The 24,468-nt window shown below is 45.3% G+C and overlaps 1 protein-coding gene and 1 long non-coding RNA gene across 8 annotated transcripts in view; one reads left to right on the forward strand and one right to left on the reverse strand.

The window, feature by feature from the left end:
* smoc1 (SPARC related modular calcium binding 1) overlaps nucleotides 1-24,468 on the forward strand; it is a 268,502-nt gene that overhangs the window by 173,773 nt on the left and 70,261 nt on the right. For all 6 annotated transcript variants that reach the window (XM_069918105.1, XM_069918106.1, XM_069918107.1 and 3 more), the window contains one exon: nucleotides 1,901-1,983. In XM_069918105.1, the coding sequence (XP_069774206.1) occupies nucleotides 1,901-1,983 (83 nt within the window). The remainder of the gene's footprint in view (nucleotides 1-1,900; nucleotides 1,984-24,468) is intronic.
* Nucleotides 487-23,124, reverse strand: LOC138754199 (uncharacterized). 2 transcript variants are annotated; one of them, XR_011351602.1, is made up of 3 exons: nucleotides 23,026-23,124; nucleotides 2,665-2,808; nucleotides 487-874 (listed from the first exon to the last, which is right to left on the reverse strand). It is a non-coding gene; the product is annotated as an uncharacterized lncRNA (long non-coding RNA). The 2 variants fall into 2 exon arrangements; XR_011351601.1 differs by lacking the exon at nucleotides 487-874 and having other exon boundaries at nucleotides 2,500-2,808.

Below are 24,468 nucleotides of genomic sequence, written 5' to 3' on the forward strand. Positions count from 1 at the left end.
AGCTAGATTACTCAGACAGGAAGAGTGCAATCCGCCGGCTTCAGTGGCTTTCCTGCATTGACATCAAGCTTCGATTTAGAAAAAAATTAGAAATCAGACATTTGATACAACCTTTAACTTAAAAAAATAACCTGGCAACCTTTTCTTCAATATTTTTGTACGACTGAAACTAATAAACAAAATTGAACCATTTCCAGTTTGCTGTTCCTCTCTAAGTACAAGAAGAATGTCTTTGCTACTTTAAAATTAATCTGAGTTTTTTGGGGTTTTTCCCCTTTTTAAATTTTTTAAAATCAGAGTTGGATTTATTTTGTTCTATGCATTAACTTGATTTCCATTCTCAATGTAACTGTCAATATAGGGAAATGTTGAATTAATTTGAAAGTACTTGATTGTGAGATTCAAGGACAATATACATAACTTGTTCACTTTTTCTGTATATTATTATGAAAAATTAATAAAAGAATTGAATAGGAAAAACCCTTTGAAAAAGATAGAATAACCAGAGTTCACTGGCAGTGGTGGTCACGATGGTTCCTGTGGTAAACCACTGTTGTGCCACGATTGGCAGCTGCCGACTGGACACGCCTCCTGAGACCGATCCTCCTCATAGCCTGATCCCCTTTCTCTTTGCTTCAATCAGTCAACGAGGTTGACGGTAGTTCCTGTCTTTAGTTAATAAAAGCCTAATCGTTACAACAATGTCAGCCTTTTATGTTTACTGATGGTGCATCAATTCAACTACAAATATCAGCAGGGAGAGCGAAGACAGACACCAGTTAGATACTTGGCCGTGAACTTCAAAGATAACAGATGAGGGAAATCTGAAATTAAAGGCATAAACAGCTGGATGCACTCAGAGATCAGGCAGCATCTGTGGAAGGAGTGTAAAGGTTAAAACCTTGTTTTTGATTCCTAGTTAATTTTGTACCTATTCCTTTAAGAAAAATTATTGCTTGTAGTGTTACCATTGTGACAATGACATCACATGTCGTAATATTCGAGAGGACAGAGAGCTTGCATCTCGTTCTTCGATGAATCATTAACGGGATGCAAGCTTGAGAATCTTCGAATTCACCTTAATTCATCTTATTTTGTCTATTTCTTATATCTGTTTAAAGTTGAATATCGCTCTATTCAAATGTGAGGTTATGCAAAATGTTTATCAGTTTTATCAACAAATTAAAGCTACTTAAAGCTGCATCTACAAAGTTTGGCTTTTTGGAATAGTAAGATAGTAATTTGGAATATCTTCACTCTCGTCTCCTTGAAGGTGACACTGGAAAATACTAGAACTTGGAAAGTGTTGTCCATAAGGAGAAATAGAGATAACATTCCCCTTTGTTAGAGTTTTAACATTTAAATTCTGGCCCATGAGCCTGCACTAACCAAATACACCCACGTGACCAATTAACATTCTAACCCTGTACATCTTTGGAACATGTGAGTTAACTGGAGAACCTGGGGAATACCCACGCAGATTTGGGGATAACATACACATGGGGAGAACATATGCACTCCTCACAGACAGTGGCAGATTTGAACCCAGGTTACTGGTGCTGTAATAGTGTCAGGTTAACAAATTATTAGCCTTCTTATGGGAGGAGAGGAGAGGGGAGGCGAGGACCAGGGGAATGGAAGGGAGAGAGAGCCAGAAGGGGCAGGGAGTGAAGGAGAGGACCAGATCAGAAACGGGACTGCTCCATGCCAGATTGTGTGTGGTCTCATCAGGGTGGGAATTGACAAATGCTGAAGATGGGGATCCACTCTTGCCTTGCTCTGAAGCTGCAGCGGTCTGGCAGTTGTGACGACCGTATCAGTATCACCAATTTGGTAATAGATCAGGAGAGGGTTAACAGGTTTCCAATGTGTGTTCTGAGCAATGCCCTGTCTCTTTCAGGTATCAGACCCCTGACTGTGACAGCAATGCCCGTTCTAAGGTTGTAGAGGGCGATGATCCCTTCAAGGATAAGGAGCTACAAGGTAAGACATTTCTTCATCGTCACAACACCACAGCAGGCAGCAATCAGTGACTGTTGCATTTGATCAATTTGATTTTCGTATCATCTGTGATTTGGCGACATGACATTTATGGTAATTGGTTGGGGGTTGCAACACTCCAAAATGTTGATGACAAGGTGAAAAGAGCTTTCCACCTGAAAAGTTCCTTCTCTGGCAGAGTTAAAGTTTGATCTTAAGGGTAAATGCAAAGAAAATCTTTCACTTGATGGCATGTTTCAGGAGTTTGCTCGAAGCTGCTCAGTTATGAAGCCATGATCCATGTTGAACCTGGGTATTTTGGTTAATACTGAGCCAGACAAGACTTTGCATTCCCTGAGCACATCTCTGTAAATATAAGGGAGTGAGACAATGTGGTTGCTCATCTTTTTGTAATGAAGCATCAATATTTAAGAAGGTTTTAAATTAGAGGCAATGTTTAAAGATTCTGTGAAGGTGAGTGAATGTGACCTGCTGGTTAAAAAAATATTTAAAACTAGGTTGTCCAAGTGGTCCATGTATTAAAACCAGAACAGCACAGGAATGTCTTTGTGGTGGAACGGTACTGCACACTGGACTGGGCAGGCTGGCCTGCCTTCTGTCCCAGTAGCTCTTCCCTGTAAGATCCCTAATAAAGGCTGAGAGCCCTAGTTTCCTTCCTCATACCTGCCTTGGACGGGAACCAGCAGCATCTAGAGATTTGTTGGTTAATAAAGCCTTTGACTTCTTGCTTCGTGTCTGCAGGTGGTCATTGATCGTGCCACAGTCTTAAATCGGCCTTTGACCCTGGGGAGAACCTTGAGGATATTTCTGCAGGTTTAACACAAACCAGCTTTAGATTTCTGTGAGTCACAAAGCTGAGGCAAAATTTGACACTAAATTAACTTAATTTGGTCAAAATCAACTTTCCAGTAGATTATGTCCAATCTAGCAGGGTAACATCCAATTTGAGAGATACATTTTAAATTGACCCAGAAAGTGTCACCAGTTTAATCACTGTCTCTCTGGGCAGACCCTGATTGGCTCATGGACTGCTATTTCCAGAAAAAACTGATGTCCTTTGGCCAAGATTTTGATGGTCTGTTCTCGTATTTTACTTTTGAGAATGTGTCCTGTGAGGTGCATAAATTGACTTGTTGTTTTCATGATTTAATACCTGGCTTGTAGCAAGGACGTGCTGGTTGGACAGAGCTGTAGGGCACCGGTGGTACAGCGTGGTGGTTGGACAGAGTTGCAGGGCACCAGTGGTACAAGCGTGCTGGTTGGACAGAACTACAGGGCACCGGTGGTACAAGCGTGCTGGTTGGACAGAACTACAGGGCACCGGTGGTACAAGTGTGTTGGTTGGATAGAGCTGCAGGACACCCAATGGTACAAGCGTGCTGGTTGGAGAGATCTGTAGGACACTGGTAGTACGAATGTGCGTGCTGAATGGACAGAGCTGCAGGAGCCCAGTGGCTCTTGTGTTTGTGGACTTCTACTGCAAGTTCAAGTTCATTATCATCTGACTGTACATATATAGTCAGATGAAACAGCGTTTCTCTGGATCATGGTGTACATGTATACACACACACTACACAGCACAATAATCACTTGTATACATAAAGACATAATTTAAAATAAATATACATAAATATTTTCAGATGATTTACTTGGTGAAAGGATACTGTTCACAAATCTTACAGCCTGTGGGACAAAGCTATTCCCCAGCCTGACATTCCTGATTTTAAAGCTCCTGTACGGATGGTAATAGATTAAAGATTCTGTGTGATGGATGGAAAGGGTCCTCAATAATTCTTCGAGCTCTGTTTAAACAACACCCTGGTGAATGTCGTCTGTCAACAAAGGGAGACCCCTGTGATCTTCTCGGCCGTTTTGATGATCCTCTGTATTGACTTCCGGTCCGATGTGTTGCAGCTACTGCCCCACACAGTGATGCAGCCGGACAGGACGCCCTCAATTGTGCTCCTGCAGAAGTTGTCAAGATGACGGCTGCTAGACTTGCCCTTCTCAGCCTTCTAAAGAAGTCTAGACTCTGCTGCATCTTCCTGACTAATGAGGAGGTGTTGTGGGTCCAGGAAAGGTCGTCATTTTTATGCACACCATGGAACTTTGAGCTTTCCACTCTCTCCATCTGCAATGCTCTTAGTCGAAGCTCTGATGCAGATGTTGCATAAGAAAAGCAAAGATGACCTCCGTGCAGTCTGATTGCTGAAGGTTTAGAAGTGGGAATTAAAACACACCGAAAGGCTGGAGGAACTCAGTCAGTCTTTTCAGCGTCATCAGGATATATGGCCGATGTTTCGGGCTGAGCCTTTCTTCAAGGAATAAGCTAGAAACAGGAAATGTCAGAATTCAGACAGTGGTGGGGGGGGGGGGAAATCCAGACCAACAAAAGGAGTTAATTGGATATGATAAGGGATGAGGTGAGAATTGATCATTTTTGTGTGAAAGGAGATGGAAGGGAAAGATAGAGCTGGGGGAAGGTAACAGTTGTGTGTGTGTGTGTGTGTGTGTGTGTGTGTGTGTGTGGGGGGGGGGGTTGTTTAACGAAAGCCAGAGAAGTCCGTATTAATGGCATCCGGTTGGAGGGTGCCCAGTCAGAAGATGGAAGTTTTGTTTCTCCAATTTGTGGGTGGTCTCAGTCTTGCTATTGTTATCCCAGGGAAAATGTGCTGGCTGTCCGCTCTATCTAAGCCCCTCATAATCTTACCTCTCCATTAAGTCACATCTCATCCTTCGTCGTTCCAAAGAGAAAAGCCCCAGCTCTCTTCTTGAGACATGCTCTCCAATCCAGGCAACATCCTGGTAAAGCTTCTCTACACCTTCTCCAAAGCTTCCTTCCTCTGACGTGTCCTTTGGTGAGCGGGAGTGGAGGGGGGTGCGTGTGAAGAAGTGCTTGGCTTGTGGATATGCTCAGGCCATTATAGATCCACAGCAGAGGAAAAGGTACTTCAACGCACCTTGTGCACACTGGCTAGACGTGGTGCTGAGCACGAGGCTGCTAAACAAGATGGGAACCCATGGTGTTGGGGGAAAGGTTAAAAGATTGGCGGACTGGCAGAAGGAAAGGAGTGGAAATAAAAGGGGGCTTTTTCTGTGTTGGGTCCGCTGCATGTAAATGATTTAGATGATAGAATTGATGCCTTTGTGGCCAGGGTTGTGCATGATACAAAGATAGGTAGAGGAGCATATTGTGTTGAGGAAGGAGAGAGACTTGGACAGACTGAGAGAATGGGTAAAGAAGTGGAATGCAGTGTAGGGAAGTGTATGGTAGACAGAATAAAGAAGTCGACTGTTTTCCAAATGGGAAAAGAGTTCAGAAAGCAGAGATCCAAAGGGTAACAGGAGATCTTGTGCAGGATTCCCTGAAGGTTAATTTGCAGGTTGGTTCAGTGTTCAGGAAGGCAAATACAAATGCTATCATTCATTACAAGAGGACTGGAATACAAAAGCTGAGGCTTATACAAGGCGCTGGTCAGACCATGTTTGAAGCGCTGTGAGCAGTTTTGGGCCCTGTGTTCAAGGAAGGATGTTCTGGTATTGGGTTAATGTATGAGGAGCTATTGATGACTCTGAACCTGTACTCACTGAAGCTTGGAAGGTGGGGGGGTGGGGTGGGGGGGGGGCAGAGAATCTCACTGAAATGCACTGTATATTGAAAGGGCTGTATAGAATGGATGTTCAGAAGATGTTGGGACTAGGAGGCACAGCCTCAGAACGCACACGAGAAATTTCTTCATCCAGAGGGTGGTGGATCTGCGGAGTTTGTTGCCACAGATGGGTGAGTCATTCATTAGACTAGTGGTTCTCAACCTGAGTTGCAGGAGCTGTAGTTGTGTTGCTCTAGCTGTACCTCCCTATTTAATAATGACTGCACCAGAAAAATGAGAGAATAAAATGATGAAATGCTTATATTCTGGAAAATGCACAATTTAATGGCTTGCGATGGTTTAAATGTCGATTTAATCATCATACTATGCCCAGATGCACTGTAATCCTGACCTGCAGCAGTCGCACCGATTCTTAAAATGCATTCACTGTCAGTATAAGTTAAATTACTGAGCAGAAAATATAAATGGACAGATAAATTATTCCTAGATTCAGTTAGAGCTTAAGAAAAGTGATTTTTCAAGAGTGAAGGCAGATTCCTGGTGGTCTTGGTACGGTTGTGAATTTAGTTGCCTTCAGAGAGATTTATGCTCTGGCAGACAATGGCTCTTTTTATTTCCCCTCTGGACATTGTTTTCATCCTCTGAGTGAAGACAAGAGTGAATTGACTTTGCCTTGTCTTCATTTTTAGTTAACCATAAATCTTGTGGCTTAGTAGAAAATTCCAAGCCTGCAACCGTGAGCTCGGCCGGGCTGCATTCTCGCACTCTCCATCACCGTGAGCTCGGCCCAAATTTGACAGCTCGTATCAGGGTTCTGCATCTCGGATCGTTTTCTGTCCTCTGGTTGCAGAGCTTGCACTCCTGTGTTCAGATCCTTCTTTGGCCACCCCCACCCCTCAGCCCTCACCCCTCCCATTCTCTGCCCTTCCTGTGTTGCTCAGACTCTGGCTTCCTGTGTGCACTCTTTACCCCTTGGGCAGCAGAGGGCCTTGCGAGGGAGAGGAACATTTCTCCATCTCCAATCAGTTCGATGCCCTTTCTATCTGAATGGTGCAGAAGGTGAAAGCGATTCATTTAAAAACAAAAATAAAGCTTTTAAAAGGATTTTTATTTACAACAGAGTAGAAACCGGTTCTGGCTTTTGAACCCGTGGTACCCCACTTAACCTACTGTACGACATAGGAACGTGAGAGGAGACCGCTGCACCCGGGGAAAACCCATGCAGGTCATGGGCGAACATACAAATTCCTTAGAGACAGCAGAAGATTCGAACCCAGGTCACAGGCACTGCACTTACTGCTATCTGCGCCACCCTGCAGGACACAATCCGTCAGGTTGTAACCTCAGCCACCCACAGGACAACACCTCCAGCTTCAAGGACAGATTTTTTTTCTCCAACAGCTATCAGGCTCGTGAATTCCCCTGTACTACCCAAACCGTAACCTGCTTCAGGACCACCAAAAATCTGTCAGTACGACTGACACAGCACATTTTATTTGTTTGCATTTACTTCAGAACCATGGAAGAGTGCAGCACTGAAACAGACCCTCCAGTGTGTGCCAAACAATTATTCTACCTTATCCCAATGACCTACAGCCAATCCATATCCCTCCACACCCCTCCCACCACGTACCTGTCTACATTTTTCTGCAAATATTTAGCTCTCTATCCTTTTAAATTTATAACCTTTTTTATGATTTAGCATGTTAATTTAAGGTATGGTTATTGTTTCCTAGTGTGTTATACATACCTGTGTAGCTGCAGCAGGCAAGAATTTTATTGCATCTGTACATTACTGAAGGATTTTCCAATAAACTCAAGATTTTGGAAAAAAGCCCTACATCCAGACCGACCTTTTCGGCCTCTACATTAGCCCTGTCTGCCTGCAGTGGGCTCATGCGCTTCTCTGCCTTTCCGATTGGCCTTGCCAATGAGAGGCAAAGTTAGCAGTCTGCGAGGAGTTTGAATCCGGCACTGTCTGTAAGGTGTTTGTACATCCTCCCCGTGACCTGTCTTGGTTAGGGGCTCCGGTTTCCTCTTACATTGCTAAGACGTACAGGGTTGGTCAGTTGATTGGGTGGGAAGGGTTTCATGGGGAGAGAAAGACTTTCTCCATCATTAATGTTGAGGTTGTATCTGATTCCACCATCACCTCTGGCAGTGAGGTGTCATCTTCTTCCTGACGAAGGGCCCAGGCCTGAAACATTGGTTACCCTTTACTTCCTATGGATGCTGCGTGACCTGCTGAGTTTCATCTGCTTGTTTGTGCACTGCTCTCAAACCCAGCAGAGACAGACTTTCTTATTCAATTTCTCTGCCCTTTTGTTCTAGATATTAACCAATCTCTGAGCAGGTAAAAACGTTCCCCTCCAATCTCCTTAAAAATGCTTTTTTTCTTACCTTAAATCTGTGCCCTAGCTTTTGATACCCTACCTAGGGAAAAGTATTCCCACTCCCGACCCTTTCCTTGCTTCCTATGGTTTTATATTCCCTACAGCTCTGTCAGGTCTCTCCCTCTCTCCTTTTCTCCAAGGATGACAAACCTATCCGACCTCTCCCCATTGCAGGTGGCATGTAACAGTTAGAGCGATGCTTTGACTGCGCCAACGGCATGGGTGTGAATTCAGCGCTGTCTGTAAGGAGTGTGAATGTTCTCCCCGTGACGTGTGTCGGTTTGCTCCAAAACAAACGGGTGTAATTGAGCGGCATGGGTCTCACTGGCTAGAACCAGCTTCTACCATGTTGTCAATAAAGTTTTAAATTTAAAAATGATTAAAATCCTCCAATTCAGCTCTGTCTTGGTGAATTTCTACATGTCCCTCCTGTAATGTGGTGACCAGAAATGTGCACATTGCCCCATGTGCACTATAACCGGTGATTTAGGAGGATAATGCCCCATCTTTTATATTCCATGCCTGGATCTCGCAAAGCAGGCATAACATATACCTTCATCACCACCTCTTTCTTATGTTGCCAATTTTGTGAACTTGAATCACAAGGCCTTACTGTTTGTTGTACAGGTCCTACTTCCAAAATGCATCATCTCCCACTTATCTGGATCCAACCAGACAACCTTCTGCTTTCTGATCTCCATTCTGCTGAAGCCTTGTCTCCTTTCTTGGGGGCTGCTGCTTCTCAGTCTGAAAACTGCCAATCATTTTTTCCTACGTTGCCATCCAAGCCATTGTGTATCACAAGCAATAGGGGTCCTATAGCACTGATCTCTGTGATACCTCACCCATCCCAGACTTTGAATCGGAATGCCATCTCTCCCCATCAGTTCCTGTTCTCACCGTCAATCCAATTTTGGAACCAATTAGCTGGCTCACTTTAAGCTTCTAGACCTACCTATTGTTAGGGACCTAGCCAAATTTCTTATCAAAGTCTTTCTAAACAATGTTCGTCAATTGACTTTGTTGTCTCAGCTTCACTTTTTATTATCTTTGGTAAAATCACCCTTGGAGTATTGTGTTCAGTTCTGGTCACTTCATTACAGGAAGGATGTGGAAGCTATGGAGAGAGTGCTGAGGAGATTTACCAGGATGTTGCCTGGATTGGGAAGCAAGTCTTATGAGACAAGGTTAGCAGAGCTGGGACTTCACCTTGGAATGTAGAAAGATGAGAGGAGAGTTGATAGAGATTATGAGAGGCATAGATAGGGTGGACGGTCAACACCTGTTTCCCAGGGCAGGATCTGCAAACACCAGAGGACGTATGTACAAAGTGAAGGGGGGGAAGTTTTGGGGAGATATCAAGGGTAAGTTTTTTTTTTACACAGAGTTGTGGGTGTCTGGAATGTATTGCCAGGGATGGTGGTGGAGACTGAAATGTTGGTGGCATTTAAGAGACTCTTAGACAGGCACATAGATGAAGGAAAAATAGAAGGTTATGGGGTAGGGAGGGTTTAGTACAGTGGTTCTCAACCTTTTTTCTTTCCACTTTCATACCATTTTAAGTAATCCCTATGCAATCGGTGCTCTGTGATTAGTAAGGGATTGCTTAAGGTGGGATGTGAGTGGAAAGAAAAGGTTTGAAAACCACTGTTTAAATCGTACCTCATTTACATTTATTTTAGGAAGGAATATACAGGTCAGCACAACATTGAGGGCTGAGGGGTCTGTACTGTGCTGTAGTCTTCTATGTTCTATGCCTGTACGTATACAACAAGATGATCCTTTGTTCTTTGGATCACCATGCACACACACAAGATAACATTTAAAATAAATTTATATACCTGTACAAATAATTTGGGATGATTTATTTGGTTCATCAATCTCTCAGTCTGCAGGATGAAGGTATTTCTCAGCCCGGCAGTCCTGATTTTGATGCTCCTCTACTTCCTTCCTGATGGTAGTGGGTTAAAGATTCTGTGTACTAAGTTGAAGGAGTCTTCAGTAATTCTGTTGAGCTCTTTTTAAGCAATACTTCCAGTTATTGTCATCAGTAGGGGAAAGGGATCCTCTCGGCCATTTTGATGGTCCTCCTTATCAACTTCTTGTGTGATGCTTTCCAGCTACCATCCCACACAATGATGTAGCCAGACACAAGACTCTCAATTGTCAATTTGGTGAGAGTGACAGGGTTCTGATCTGCAGCGTGCAATCCTGGGAACTTAATCTGGATAATTCCCTTCTCAGTGCACTGTGTCCCATTATAGTGACCCACATCACCCTGCTCGACACCCCGCCTCTCCACACTCCTGGTGAACTGGAGCACCCCAATCCTCCTGCTATACCTGAAGCTCCCCAACTGTGGGCAGAGTGGTGAAAAACTGGCAGCAAAAAGAAAAATCCATGGATTGAACTGAGCTGTCACCATTGACCTCGATAGTACCCAGACAGGAATCGTATCGGTCTGGCAACAATCCCTTGAAAATTCAAATATAAATAAGTAACAGCAGGCATAAATAATAAATACAAGAACTCCTTGCACTCTAATCATAAGTTTGGTTGATTTAATACAAAGTGTTCCCACTGAAGGAAGTTCTTTCAAAACCCGAAGATGTATTAAATCTCTGTATTTATTTGGTTGAATTAAACTGTAGATTTAGTGGTATCTTGTGTAGCTCTTGGCAACCATCCATTCAGTTATTTGACAAAATGCCCATATTATATGGGGCAGGCTCAAGCACATTTAATAGTATTTGATGAATAGCTGTTTTATGGTCATGTATGACCTCTTCCATCCACCCATGGAGTGAGAAATCCTACACCTCTTCTGCTTGCCAACGATCATGACTGGGGAAACAACTGGTCCACACTCAACTCCACAACCACATGAAAGCAGGGGCATGCTCAGAGAACAATGTCTCTGAGTGTGTCGATCCTCACAGCACTGAGCTCCCTTCTATCACCAAGCCTTGACTGGCACTCAGTTCACCAGATATTTGCCAGGTTATGGTTGCAGCGTCTCCTCCTTTCCACAGCCGTGATTGTAGAATGCTCTCGCCCTCCTGCAACCCCTGGGGTAAATATAATACGATGCAGGGCTTATTCCAAGCTCTGTTGCAGGATTGTTTTTCGCCCAGGAGAACAGAAATAAAGATTCAACGATGTCCTCAAAGCATCCTTGGGGAAACATTGCGATGAAATCTCTGACCCACTGTCCTCTGTTGTGGACTCAGAGTGGCATTCAGGAGACTGAGGCCATGCATTGGAAGCACACTTGTGTAAGCAGAGGGAGCATTGTCCCATCTCGCCTTCCTTCGCTGCCCCAGAGGTGGATGAATTCGCAGTTCTCGCGTTGGCATCACTGGCCCACCGGACCGAAGTGGAAAACAATTCACCCTTGGTCTAGAGAAACCGCTCAAGATCAAGATGTTCTCCTTCATTTATTCCGTCTGGACATCAACTCCTCCAGTTACTGTTAGCCTCCTTCCCTCCCCTCTTCTCCTCCTTCCCTCCCCTCTTCTCCTCCTTCCCTCCCCTCTTCTCCTCCTTCCCTCCCCTCTTCTCCTCCTTCCCTCCCCTCTTCTCCTCCTTCCCTCCCCTCTTCTCCTCCTTCCCTCCCCTCTTCTCCTCCTTCCCTCCCCTCTTCTCCTCCTTCCCTCCCCTCTTCTCCTCCTTCCCTCCCCTCTCCTCCTCCTCCTTCCCTCCCCTCTCCTCCTCCTCCTTCCCTCCCTTCTCCTCCTCCTTCCCTCCCCTCTCCTCCTCCTTCCCTCCCCTCTCCTCCTCCTTCCCTCCCCTCTCCTCCTCCTTCCCTCCCCTCTCCTCCTCCTTCCCTCCCCTCTCCTCCTCCTTCCCTCCCCTCTCCTCCTCCTTCCCTCCCCTCTCCTCCTCCTTCCCTCCCCTCTCCTCCTCCTTCCCTCCCCTCTCCTCCTCCTTCCCTCCCCTCTCCTCCTCCTTCCCTCCCCTCTCCTCCTCCTTCCCTCCCCTCTCCTCCTCCTTCCCTCCCCTCTCCTCCTCCTTCCCTCCCCTCTCCTCCTCCTTCCCTCCCCTCTCCTCCTCCTTCCCTCCCCTCTCCTCCTCCTTCCCTCCCCTCTCCTCCTCCTTCCCTCCCCTCTCCTCCTCCTTCCCTCCCCTCTCCTCCTCCTTCCCTCCCCTCTCCTCCTCCTTCCCTCCCCTCTCCTCCTCCTTCCCTCCCCTCTCCTCCTCCTTCCCTCCCCTCTCCTCCTCCTTCCCTCCCCTCTCCTCCTCCTTCCCTCCCCTCTCCTCCTCCTTCCCTCCCCTCTCCTCCTCCTTCCCTCCCCTCTCCTCCTCCTTCCCTCCCCTCTCCTCCTCCTTCCCTCCCCTCTCCTCCTCCTTCCCTCCCCTCTCCTCCTCCTTCCCTCCCCTCTCCTCCCCTCTTCTCCTTCTCTCTCCTCCTATCCAATTATCAACTTTTGCTTGTTGGCATAATTTGAGATTTTGTATTTATATGGAAAAAATAACATAATTTACATGATGATGATAATTTTTAGATGTGTTCATCTTATTTGAAACGCATGGGTTTAGTAATATCTTAGATCATTGTATGTTTTTTTTGACTATGTATTTTTTATGCTCCCCTTGTGGGGCTTGCTGAGGGTGGGGGGTGGGTCAGTGGGGGTTATTTGTAATTCTTTTTTAATTTTTATTCTATGTATTCTTTGATAAGTATTTTGAAAAATTTTGAATAAAGTTTGAAAAAAAAATGGCGGCCGGCGGGGCTGTAACAGGGCGGCCGGCGGGGCTGTAACAGGGCGGCCGGCGGGGCTGTAACAGGGCGGCCGGCGGGGCTGTAACAGGGCGGCCGGCGGGGCTGTAACAGGGCGGCCGGCGGGGCTGTAACAGGGCGGCCGGCGGGGCTGTAACAGGGCGGCCGGCGGGGCTGTAACAGGGCGGCCGGCGGGGCTGTAACAGGGCGGCCGGCGGGGCTGTAACAGGGCGGCCGGCGGGGCTGTAACAGGGCGGCCGGCGGGGCTGTAACAGGGCGGCCGGCGGGGCTGTAACAGGGCGGCCGGCGGGGCTGTAACAGGGCGGCCGGCGGGGCTGTAACAGGGCGGCCGGCGGGGCTGTAACAGGGCGGCCGGCGGGGCTGTAACAGGGCGGCCGGCGGGGCTGTAACAGGGCGGCCGGCGGGGCTGTAACAGGGCGGCCGGCGGGGCTGTAACAGGGCGGCCAGTGGGATGGAGTCGGCCAGCAGACATTGAGTGGAGCAGCTGGCCAAAATGTCCTAGACCCCTACCTCCTATGGATGCTGTGGGACCTGCTGAGATCTGGAATTTTTGTGTTTTTTCCTTCACAGCTTCAGTCTACGTGGAACAGAATGGTGCAGGAACTGGCCCAACACATTGTCCAAATCAAATGGAAGCTCTGCTAAAGCTTATCACTGTTAAATGTCTTCAGTATCCCCTTCCTTCCTTCCTTCTTAGCACATCATCTTTGCAATCTACTTAAATAAAAATTGAGCCATATAATTTAGAAATGCTCAGCGACACTCATGGTGGACGGTTGCAGGAGGAAGCCAGCAGGTCATATAGCATCCATGAAAGGAGCACAGCCTTACATGTGATACTTGACTGTGGCAACCATCTATGTCTGCTGCTTGTTAGAGTTATACGAGACATGCACACATACGCACGTGCACACACACACACACGCGTGTGGACACGGACACACACTTGATGATAAAGAAATTAAGGTTTATTCCATGGTATTGCTTGGCCAACTGCCTACCATTACAATTTAATTTAAAAAAAAATGTAGACATACAGTACGGTAACAGGCCAATTCATCCCTACGAGTCTATACCACCCAATTATACCCCAGTAACCTACATCTACATCCCCGGTACATTTTGAAGGGTGGGAGGAAACCAGAGCCCCCGGGGAAAACCCACGCAGACACTGGGAGAACATTCAAACCCCTTACAGACAGCATGAAATTTGAACCCTGATTCCGATCAGTGGCACTGTAAAGAATCACGCTAACCGCTATGTCCACCATGACGCTATGCTAATTCTCAATGCCAAAGAGCACTTTTGTACATCTCATTTATTCCTCTGTTCATATTTCACTCCCTCCCTCTGACGACAGGAGTGGTGTCGTCACAACGCCAGCCTCCGAGGAATGACGGCCGTTGTCCCTGCGGGGCCCTCGTGATTGATGTGTGCCGGGTCGTGACTTGGTTTGCAGGCCACTACAGGCACCAAAATTCTGAAGCTGAATAGATACTAGTAAAGAAAAACTATAATAGCCACTAATTGAATTAAGTTCAAAGAGATAATAAATTATTAAGATAGATATAAATATTCACTGTAATCTTAATACATATAGAGACGCAATCCCCTTCTGTTGTTGGAACAACCCCTGATTAACATAACAAGAGGAGGTTCAAGAACCTGATAGCAGTTGGAAAGAATTGATCTTGAACTTAAAGGTCCCGGTTTTTCTGCCAGAGAGGAAGTTATGACCAGGGTGATCGTCTTTGATATTGGCTGCTTTCTTGAGGTGGTGCCTCACATAGATGTCTTCAATGGATGAGGGGTTGGAGCCTGTGGTGGATCAGTTTATAGTCATCTGTGTTTTTGGGCACTTAAATGATTAAACCAGGCTGTGATGCACTCGGTTGGTATACTCTCCCAAGTTTACCTGCAGAGGTTTGCTAGAGTATCCGACAGCATCCAAAATCTCCCCAGACTCCTTCTTCATGGATGTTTACACTATGAAGCTACTGGAAAACATGGAATTTCAGGACTTGTTCATCCCAATAAATTCTGATTCTGAAACACCAGTGAATTTGTTGATTGGAGCTCATCATTTACAGGGAGTAGAATAGGGGATGCCCTTTTGCTTTTCTTTCTCTTGTACTGTAAGGAGCGTTGGGAAAAATAATAGCAATTCTTTGCTTTACGACAAGCGAAAGTTAAAATAGACCTTGGACCAAACGCACAGCTTTGGGGGGGGGGGCCTGTGTTGATGGTCAAGGCAGAGGGGAGTTAGAGAGAGTAAGAAAAGACCGACGAAACCTTTGTCGTGAGTTGCAGATCAGGAAAGAGTGACGTGTATAAATTATTTAAAAAGTAGGCAAGGGGAGCATTTATTGCATATCCCCACTTGCTCTTCAGATGTTGGTGACCACAGCAACTTGTAATTTTGGGAATGCCCTCATGAGGAAGCGCACAATAAGATCCCACAAAACAGTGTCGTGACAGTCAGAGAGCAACCTTTTTGTTACTGTGGCTGACTGAATGATTGGTAGAACTACGACAGCCACGGGTTGGGTGGCATGAGGCCACCAGGATGTTTGCATGAGTCACTGAATCAAGGTACTGGATGAATGTCAGGAAAGGAGAGCTATCAGGCAGGGTTTTGGACACAGACCCTGAACCGATTGCTTTTTGTGCATCATGAGAGTTAATTCAACCCCCCTCCAAATGGTGGAAGTGAAGCAGCTGATAGCTGTTTACAGGAAACTTAAATTCTCTTTGGTTATATTTGGGGAAGAATACTTAATTAAGTGTGTAATAGTGCAGAGAGGGCAAGTGAAAAGGAGACTGTGTTGTCCCCAGAGGCTATTGTGCATGTACAGAAGTATTCAAACAACTGATCCATCAGATTAGCAATGATCTTGTCGTACCTGTCTAGTCATTTGTCAATCGAATCATCCATCAAGGTAGCCGACCCTGTATGTTAACTGCTGAGGCTGGAAAGCTCACCTGTACCTGAGGCAAGCTCAGAACGGTTGACTGATCATCACACAGTGAGGGAAGTGACACACCTGGTAGCAGCAGTAATGCTCTCCCAATCTCTGCTGAAGTGCTAGAAGCACTTGCTTGAAAATCGTCTTGAGCCATTTAGGCTAAGAGATGGCGAGTGGGCTTTCGGGTGTCCGGGCTTTTAGCTTCATCTTGGAAAGGCAATGTGGTAATACTTGCTTACGAGCCCATTCGACTATGGCTGGACCTTTCCTAGCAGAAGGCAGAGTGCACGCTGATGTTAGTCCATCCTGACAACTACAGGGATGAGGACTCTGCATCCTTATCATGTGAAGCTTTGGGAAATTATGTACTCACTTCCTAGATATTTTGCCCTTGTGTTTTGTTCAGTGACGATAAATTGAGGATTATCGTTTTGGTCAATTGAAGACATCTGAAAGGATCAAAGTAGTCAGACCTTGTTTACCTGGATTTCCAGAAAATCTTCGATAAGATGCAGTATAAAAGGCTTATACGGAAGATAAAAATGCATGAGTTGGGGTGATGTATTAACATGATGGACGATTGGTTAACCAACAGAAGGCAGAGAGTTGGGGGTAGCCGAAGCCACCATGCCTGCATTTAAGGCTAGACTTGATCTGTCGAAGCTGTCTTCGGGCTTGTCCTCACCCTCTGGCTTGACGTGTCACTATTGGGGAAGCTTTGAGGGATTGGTTTTTGCTGCTCGTTATCTCTTCATGCTTGGGCTTTTCCAACGGGACCTCATAGAGGTACATCCCACCATGGCGCAGAACCCGTAAGAGTACCGTGGATTTTGCAGTGGGCCTACACCACGGCAACATCCCTCTTCCTGAGGGATAATTCTCCTAAGAGAGTCCTAGTTATTCCCGCCAGGGAGGAGTTGTATGTGCCCTTCATGTCCTGAGTGGGTTTCCACCAGGTTTTCTGGTTTTCTCCCTCATACCAAAGACATACGGGGTTAGTAGGTTAATTGGTCACAAGGGCGGTGCAAATTCAGTGTCCCAATAGTCTCGTACTGTGCTGTGCCTCTACATCAATTTAAAACTAAAAATTCACTTATTTCCCTTGAGCTTGGTTGCCCCTCAAGGATGATTTACTAAAACTGGGATAAGAAAGTTCATGTTCTGTTTGCTCCTCCTGTTCACAAAGTATGTCCCAAGAGTCCTTCCTCACAGTACTGCCTGGCTTATGGATTAAACAAGAAAATCTGCAGATGTCTTTCCAACAGCTATCAGGCTCTTCACCACCGCCTTGTTACACTATTCGTTGACTGTTCTGACACCACAAAAGGACTGACTGCACTTTTAAAAAAAAACTTGGACTACTGTGGGTATTTATGATCTATTTTGTATATTTATTGCTTATTTTTAATTCAACAAAGTTTACGCTTACAGTACTTTTTTAACAAAGTGCCAGTTCGGCTGCAGCAAGTAAGAATTTCAGTGTGTATGTACATCGTTCACTGCATGTGACAAACTCATTGTCACTTATCACCTGTTCTCCCTTACTCCCTTTAACCTTGAGGGAGGCTGGTGTAGAAATTGCAGGGGCCCTGGCAGAAATAATTAAAATATCCTTAAGCACAGGTGAGGTGCCAGAGGATTGGAGGGTAGCTCACGTTATTCTGCTGTTTAAGAAAAGGCTCCAAAAGTAATCCTGAAAATTACAGGCAGGTGAGCCTGATATCAATAGTGTGTAAATTATTGGAGGGTGTTCTAAGAAATCGGATATACAATTATTTCGATAGCCAGGGTCTGATTCAGGATAATCAACATGGCTTCATGTGTGGAAGCTCATGTTTAACCAATCTGATTGAGATATTTGATAAGGTTACCAGGAAAGTTGTTGGAAAGGCTGTGGATGTTCTCTAAATGTCCTTTAGCAAGGCCTTTGACAAGGTCCTACATGGGAGGTTAGTCAGGAAGGTTCAGATGCTGTCTATTCATGGTGAAGTAGTGAACTGGATTCGACAGTGGATGGACAGGAGAATCCAGAGAGTAGTAGTGGATGATTGCTTCTCAGACTGGAAGCCTGAGACTAGTGGTGTGCCTCAGGGATCACTGCTGGGACCATTGATGTTTGTCAACTATATCAATGATCTGGATGATAATGTGGTAAATTGGATCAGCAAGTTCGCAGATGACACAAAGATTGGAGGTGCTGTGGACAGCAAAGAAAGGTTGCAGAGGGATCTGGATCAGCTGGAAAAATGGGCTGAAAAATGGCAGATAGAATTTAATGCAGACAAGTTTGAGGTGTTGCATTTTGGAAGGTCAAACAAAAGTAGGACATATACGGTAAATGGTAGGCCACTGAGGAGTGCAGTAGAACAGAGGGATCTGGGAATACAGATACTTAATTCCCTGAAAGTGGTATCACAGGTGGATAGGGTTTAAAGAGAGCTTTTGGTATATTGGTCTTCGTGAATTAAAGTACAGGTGTATGCCGCTTAACGTCTGATTGGATAACGTCTGACTGAATATACATCCGTTGTCCGTTTTCTGATAGGGTTAAAATGTTCAGTCAAAAATCCCGATTGGACAATGCGAGAAAGGGACATAGTGAACGTAACCGGACGTGTACAACAACAACTTCCCGCATGCAACACGTGTGGCTCAAAGGCCTATGTAGGTAGACTACTGTACTTTCTATCCATCGTGGCTCCTGAACACAGCAAAACCAGTGCGAGTGAGAGCAACAGCACGAGGCAAAGGAGAAGTATCAATCTGGAAGTGAAACATAAGGTTATTAAACAATACAAAGGTGTATTGCTATTGCTCGTGATTTTGGCACGTCACCCTCGACAATCACGATGATCCTAAAAACAAACATTCTCCAAGCTGTTAAAGAATTGGCTCCACTGAAAGCTACAAGGCTAATGAAAACGTGAGAGGGACCCGTATCGGATATAGAGACATTGCTAATGACGCGGATTGAGGACCAATCACCAAAGCGAGTCCTTCTCAGCATGGTGACCATCGCTGCTAAGGCACGAAGCTTGTTCCAGATGCTTAAAAAAATCTCAGGACTAGACTACAGTCTCGAGTTTAGTGCTAGCTCTGGGGGGGGCTGGGGGGGGGGAGGTTCAGGCACTTCAAACAAAATGTTTCTCATTGCATAATTTGAAAGTGAGTGGTGGGTCTGCGAGTCCTGATGCAAAGGCAGCAGAAGAATTTGTTGAAAGTATTTGCCTGGCAAATGTTTAATGTGGACATTCTGGAAGCAAATGTCTGAAAGGACCTTCATCCATAAGGAGGCCAAGTCAATGCCAGGCTTTTAAAGACAGAGTGACAGTGTTGTTAGGAGACAATGTTGCTGGCCTCAAGTTAAGCCATTCATTATTTGGCATAGTGAAAACCCCATGAATTTCAGAAACATCAACAAACACACCCTATCGGTTTATTACAGGAGCAATAAAAAGTCCTGGATGACACAACTGCAGTTTCAGGATGCCCTTCTCGATTCTGTGTCAAATGGAGAAGTACTGCTTGGAAGAAGGCATACCTTTCAAGATTTTGCTAATTGTAGACAATGCTCCAGGACATCCTTCCCCCCACCCCCCCCCACTTCATTGGTGGCCTCCACCCCAACATCAAAGTGGTGTTCCTCCCTCCAAACACCACCACTTTAATCCAGCCAATGGACCACAGAGTTATTGCAGCATTGAAGCCCTACTACCTGAGGAGGACCTTTGCTCAGGCTGTTGATACCACTGATGTCACTGGCAAGACACTGATGCAGTTCAGGAAGGAGCATAACTTTTTCCACTGCATAACGAACCTTATGATGTGACCAAAGAGAGATTTGAAAAAGATGATGAGATTGCAAGGATGAGTAGAGCTTGGTTGGTAAACAACCTGAACCTGCGGTGATGGTAACGGGGAAGGCGGCAGAGTCAAGCAAAGACTGAGAGAGCTAAAGTGGTGGAGACAAGGGTGACTGCAGCGGAAGGTGAGGCGTCATGAAGAAGGGCCGGAATCCAGAGCAATGACAGCTGGAAGTGATGTATAGAAGAATGAGGAGAATACAGAGACCAGCAAGTGGAAAAAACATCGCTGCTGCTACACTGATCACCACGTTGGATCCTTCTATCATGTGATGAAAGGCTCACACCTGGCTTCTATGCATCGCACTCCAGCCGTAACACTTTGTTGGTTTTACAACCAGCAGGAACAAAACCCTTTCGTGACGTGATGTATCCTTCTTCATTTAAGCCAAAAAACCCTGCAGCATTTCATTGCCCTCTGCCTGACCTGGAGAATTTTCCAGGCGGCAGTCACCTACCACCATACAATCGAGAAAGTCTGCAGATGCCGGGGGTGGTTGGGGGGGGGGTTAGAGTGCGGCGGCAGGTGCAGTGCACACACGTGCGGGAGAAACTCTGCAGGTCACGCAGCGCTCGCCAGAAAGGAAAGACCATCAATGTTTCGGGCCTGGGCCTCTTGTCGAAAATCAGGCAGACACCCAAAGAAAGGGTGGGAATGGTGAAGTTGGGGGGGGAGGTGGAGTTTCTCCAGGGCATTTATGTGTGCTGCTTACCTGGATAGGTTGGTTTGGAGTACCTTCCTACAGGGAAGATAGAGGGGGACCACTGGGCTAGGTTAGCGACCCATTATTATTCTGTATCCTGTGGGAAGCCTATCATTTTAAAATATAAGAATAATCCCTCATTACTCAAATGCATCTGGATGGAACTTGGTTACAAAAATGGTAGAGAAAATGCTGTCACTTCACTCCCTCCCATCTGGTGTGAGGGACTTCACTTACCCTGCTTAAGGACATCCTCCCTCATGTCCCTTGCTCCCTTGAATCTCCTTCCCCAAGTGCCTGGTACCATGTTCCCCTGTTATTACTCCCCTTCAGAAAGGGAACCAACAACAGGAATTCAACCTCCATGCTTGAGCTGACTTCGGCTTGCAAGGAATCCTGATAAACTGTATTTGCATTAAATATATCTTTGGGTGAAAACAAACAATTTTACTCTTAACACAACTCAGCTTGCCACTTACAAAGCAGAAATTTTGGGAAATTAATCATAAAAAAATAAATCCTTTGTTAAACAATAGTTTCTCAAGACAGTTGGAGACGAATGAAAGAATGCAGGCACTTGGAGAATTTTGAGGCATGTTCAATGCAACGAATTTGGTGACAGGTTCATGACAATAAATTCTGATTCTGATTCACATGCAGTGCATAAATGCGCTGGAGAAGCTCAGCAGGTCACACAGCACCCATTGGAAGTGAAGGGTAGCCCATCAATTCTAGACTGGGCCCTTCGTCGGGAACGTTGGGGAGGGTGGGGATGGGGAAGAGGTTGGGGGAGACTCCATGCAACCAATTCCCACACCAGCATCAACATGCAGCAGAGGTTATTTTTTTCATCCTGCCTGCCATTGGGTTAGGGGGAAGAAAGAGGAAGCCCACGTGGTCCCGGGAGACAGTGCAAGCTCCGCATAGACAACAGCAGTGGTCAGAAGTGATTGCAGGGCTGTTGGATCCATCTGTGAGGCAGGAGCCCTGAGCTGCTGCATGAACCCTGCAATGTCACCCGCCTTGCACCGTATTTTCCAGAGGCGTGGATTTGGAAGGGAATTGTGAAACTGGGAGCGAGGAAGGTGAGACCACAGTGGCTGGTAATGGAGGGATGGCAATGGAGGGAGTACAACTGAAGGGCGATCAGATCTGGATTAAACAGGTGCAGGTGCCTTTGAAACACAGATACTTGTTTCTTACCGTAGAGTTGTGGAATCATAGAATCACGCAGAATGGAAACAGGACCTTCAACCCATCCTATTCATGCTCGCCACTGAGAATGCATCTACACCAAACCCACCCCAGCCCTTGCTCTAGAACCCCCAGCCCTTGCTCTAGAACCCCCAGCCCTTGCTCTAGAACCCCCCCCCCCCGCCAATGTCCTTTGGAGACTGCAGGAGGACCAGGAATATGGAGGTTGAGGCTGGTTCAACCCATCTGATACCCCACCTTTCTCCAAGAGGGTAGATTGAGTGGTATTGATAAAGGTGAAGGAGGGATCATTGCATTGTCACAGCACAGAAGGACGTCAGATGGCCTGAAGGGTAAATGCTAGCTGTTTTAGAGGACTCTTGCCAGACTCTGTTAAACAAGAAAGTCTTCAGATGCTGGGCTAAGTGCAAGATACAACCGTGCTGGAGAAACTCAACAGGTCATGCAGCATCCAGAGGAAGTAAAGGGTAACCGATGTTTCGGACCTTGGACCTCCATCAGCATATAAGACAAAACAGGTAAAAAAGGTGTACACCTGAAGAATCAGTTAGTAAAAATGGTGCAGTGTGAGCGAGGGATACTGAAAGGGACAGAATGAGAGAAGGATCTGTTAAAATTAGATTTGCTGTCAATAAGTAGTTTGGATTGGCTTCTGTTCGTTACTAAACCCTTGAAAAGTTTCCATCCCTCTCTTATGTTAGGATCAGGAAGCTCAATGTATCTTAAAAGGAAAGTCTAAAGGAGACTTTGTCTTGGTACGATGCTTTAAATTAACAGTATTGCAAAAGCAACAAATGAAAACGCACTGTATATATCTGGCTCTCCATCCCATAGGATGGATGATGGCTCCTTCCAGTCAGTCTTTGGGATTTGATATGAGGATAACCCACTTCTCACAAAGGAACAGTGTGTGTGAATAATGAGTAGGGGGTTGCACAGATCCAGATCCACCCTCTCGGCATCACCTCCTGGATCCAGCAGCATGGTGAGATCCAAGACAGCTGGGGGATGTTCTGTTGCAGTGAATGGCCAGGCCAAGCATCGATGCAAGGGATGCCCTTTCCACGCCTCATGACATGTGTTTGCTCGATGGCTGATGACCCTACGAGGGGGTTCGTCCGCCCTTTGTCAGGTCTGGTTGTTCGTCCTGCAGGGTGTCTAACCACCCTCCGCACCAGGCAAGCCTGGTGGAGGAGCCAGTTTAGTCGCTGACCACCTGACCATGCAGCAGGTAGTACTGGGTTACATGGTATCAGTGGCGCTCTTACAGGTAATATAAGGTAACTATGACCATGTCCTCCTTTGGAATGGCCACCCTTGAACTTGTAAGTGACAGATCTGGCAAACAGTTTGATGTTAACTCAAAAAGCTTTCCACATCTTGTGAATGTGGTACTTGTGTATAGTGATGGGTTTATATACAGAATGTGCAAATCCACTGGAATTCCAACTTGCTGCAGTTATTTTGTCAAAACACTACAATACTATGCGTTAAATTAAAAAGAGATAGATCATAAATATTCACAGTTACCTTAGTACAAGAAAAAAATAGCTATAAACTGGAGGTTCTAGTCGTCAGGCTTCTGTACATCCTACCCGAAGGGATCAGTGAGAAGAGGTTGTGACCAGGGTAACGGGGGTCCTTTATGATGCAGTCGAATTCCCAAACCAGACTGTGATGCAACCAGTCAGTATACATTCCACTGTGCACCTGTAGAAGTTTAATGGAATATTCAATGACGTGGTGTATCTCTTCAGAATCCTTGGTAAGTAGAGGAGATACGTTTGGTTTATTTGTGATTGTAAAAAAAATCATTAATTTTATACAATCATTTCAAAATTATGTTCCACTCCATCTGGTGAACTTTGTGATGCATGTGATCTCTTTAAGCAAAACTCTAAAAGTAAGTTGGATTTGAAAAACAGAATATCTACCCAGTTTTTTTAAAGGGGCCATTCCTTTGCCAGTAGAAGACTTCATTCCCAGTGTGAACTGAGTATTTGTCATGGATTTTATTTATTGTCTTTTTTAATTGAATTGAATATACAATTGTAGTTGTGTTTGTAATTTTTTTTTAAACCAAGTACCTGTTCGGCTGCAGCAAGTAAGGAGTGTTGTTGCACAAGTACATTGTACCATGGGTATGACAATAAATTCATAATTTAGGTCAAAAAGAATGGTCAAAGTTTGAGCTGGGCACTTAATCATTACTGAGGAAAGTCTGAAAACGACAGGTGGGGATGGATGAGACAGGGTCTTTCTGTTCAATCTTAACTTTATGCCCTCTATTTGCCAACAATGCCATGCCTGTTCTCCCAGGATTTCCAGCTATGTCCCATATTAACCTTCCAACCCTGATGGCTCCAGTCATCTAGGCAAAAAAGCCTCTGAGAACTGGAATATTATTGTGGTTTTGATTTCTAGGGGTTGAAATTCAGCTCCTTTTGTGAAGAATCAGATTTTATTGAAATCTTCAGTAACTTCAGCAAATAGGCTTTCCATAACAACTGGTTTTTTTTCCTTCGAGTTAACAAGATGAGAATAGCCCTTACTCTGTTATAAAATATGTTCTCTCTCATTATATATAATTACTATTCCATCAAGTTAAACATTTAATTAAATTCTTTCTTTGATTCTATATCATTCAACACCAAGTAATTGTTGTTTCTCTCTCTTTTGAAACTCAAATTAAGAGATATTGACCCAAATGTTTTTGGGAAGGCAAAATTCTGACCTTGTACCTTTATTACTGATTGTGCTTCCAGCAAATTGTACAAGACAAATGAGACCGAACAAGCCTCTCATGGGGAAACTCAGGATTTTAATAAGCTGCTTTTAAACATCAATATTTTAAAATAATGTGATATGCTTCAAACAATTACTAAAATCTCACCATTCTACACTCTGCTGAGAAATTCTCAGAATCAGGATTTATTGTCGTGAACAAGTCCTGAAATTCATTGTTTTCCAGTA

Source organism: Narcine bancroftii, chromosome 2, assembly GCF_036971445.1.
Source record: "Narcine bancroftii isolate sNarBan1 chromosome 2, sNarBan1.hap1, whole genome shotgun sequence".
Classification (NCBI taxonomy): domain Eukaryota; kingdom Metazoa; phylum Chordata; class Chondrichthyes; order Torpediniformes; family Narcinidae; genus Narcine; species Narcine bancroftii.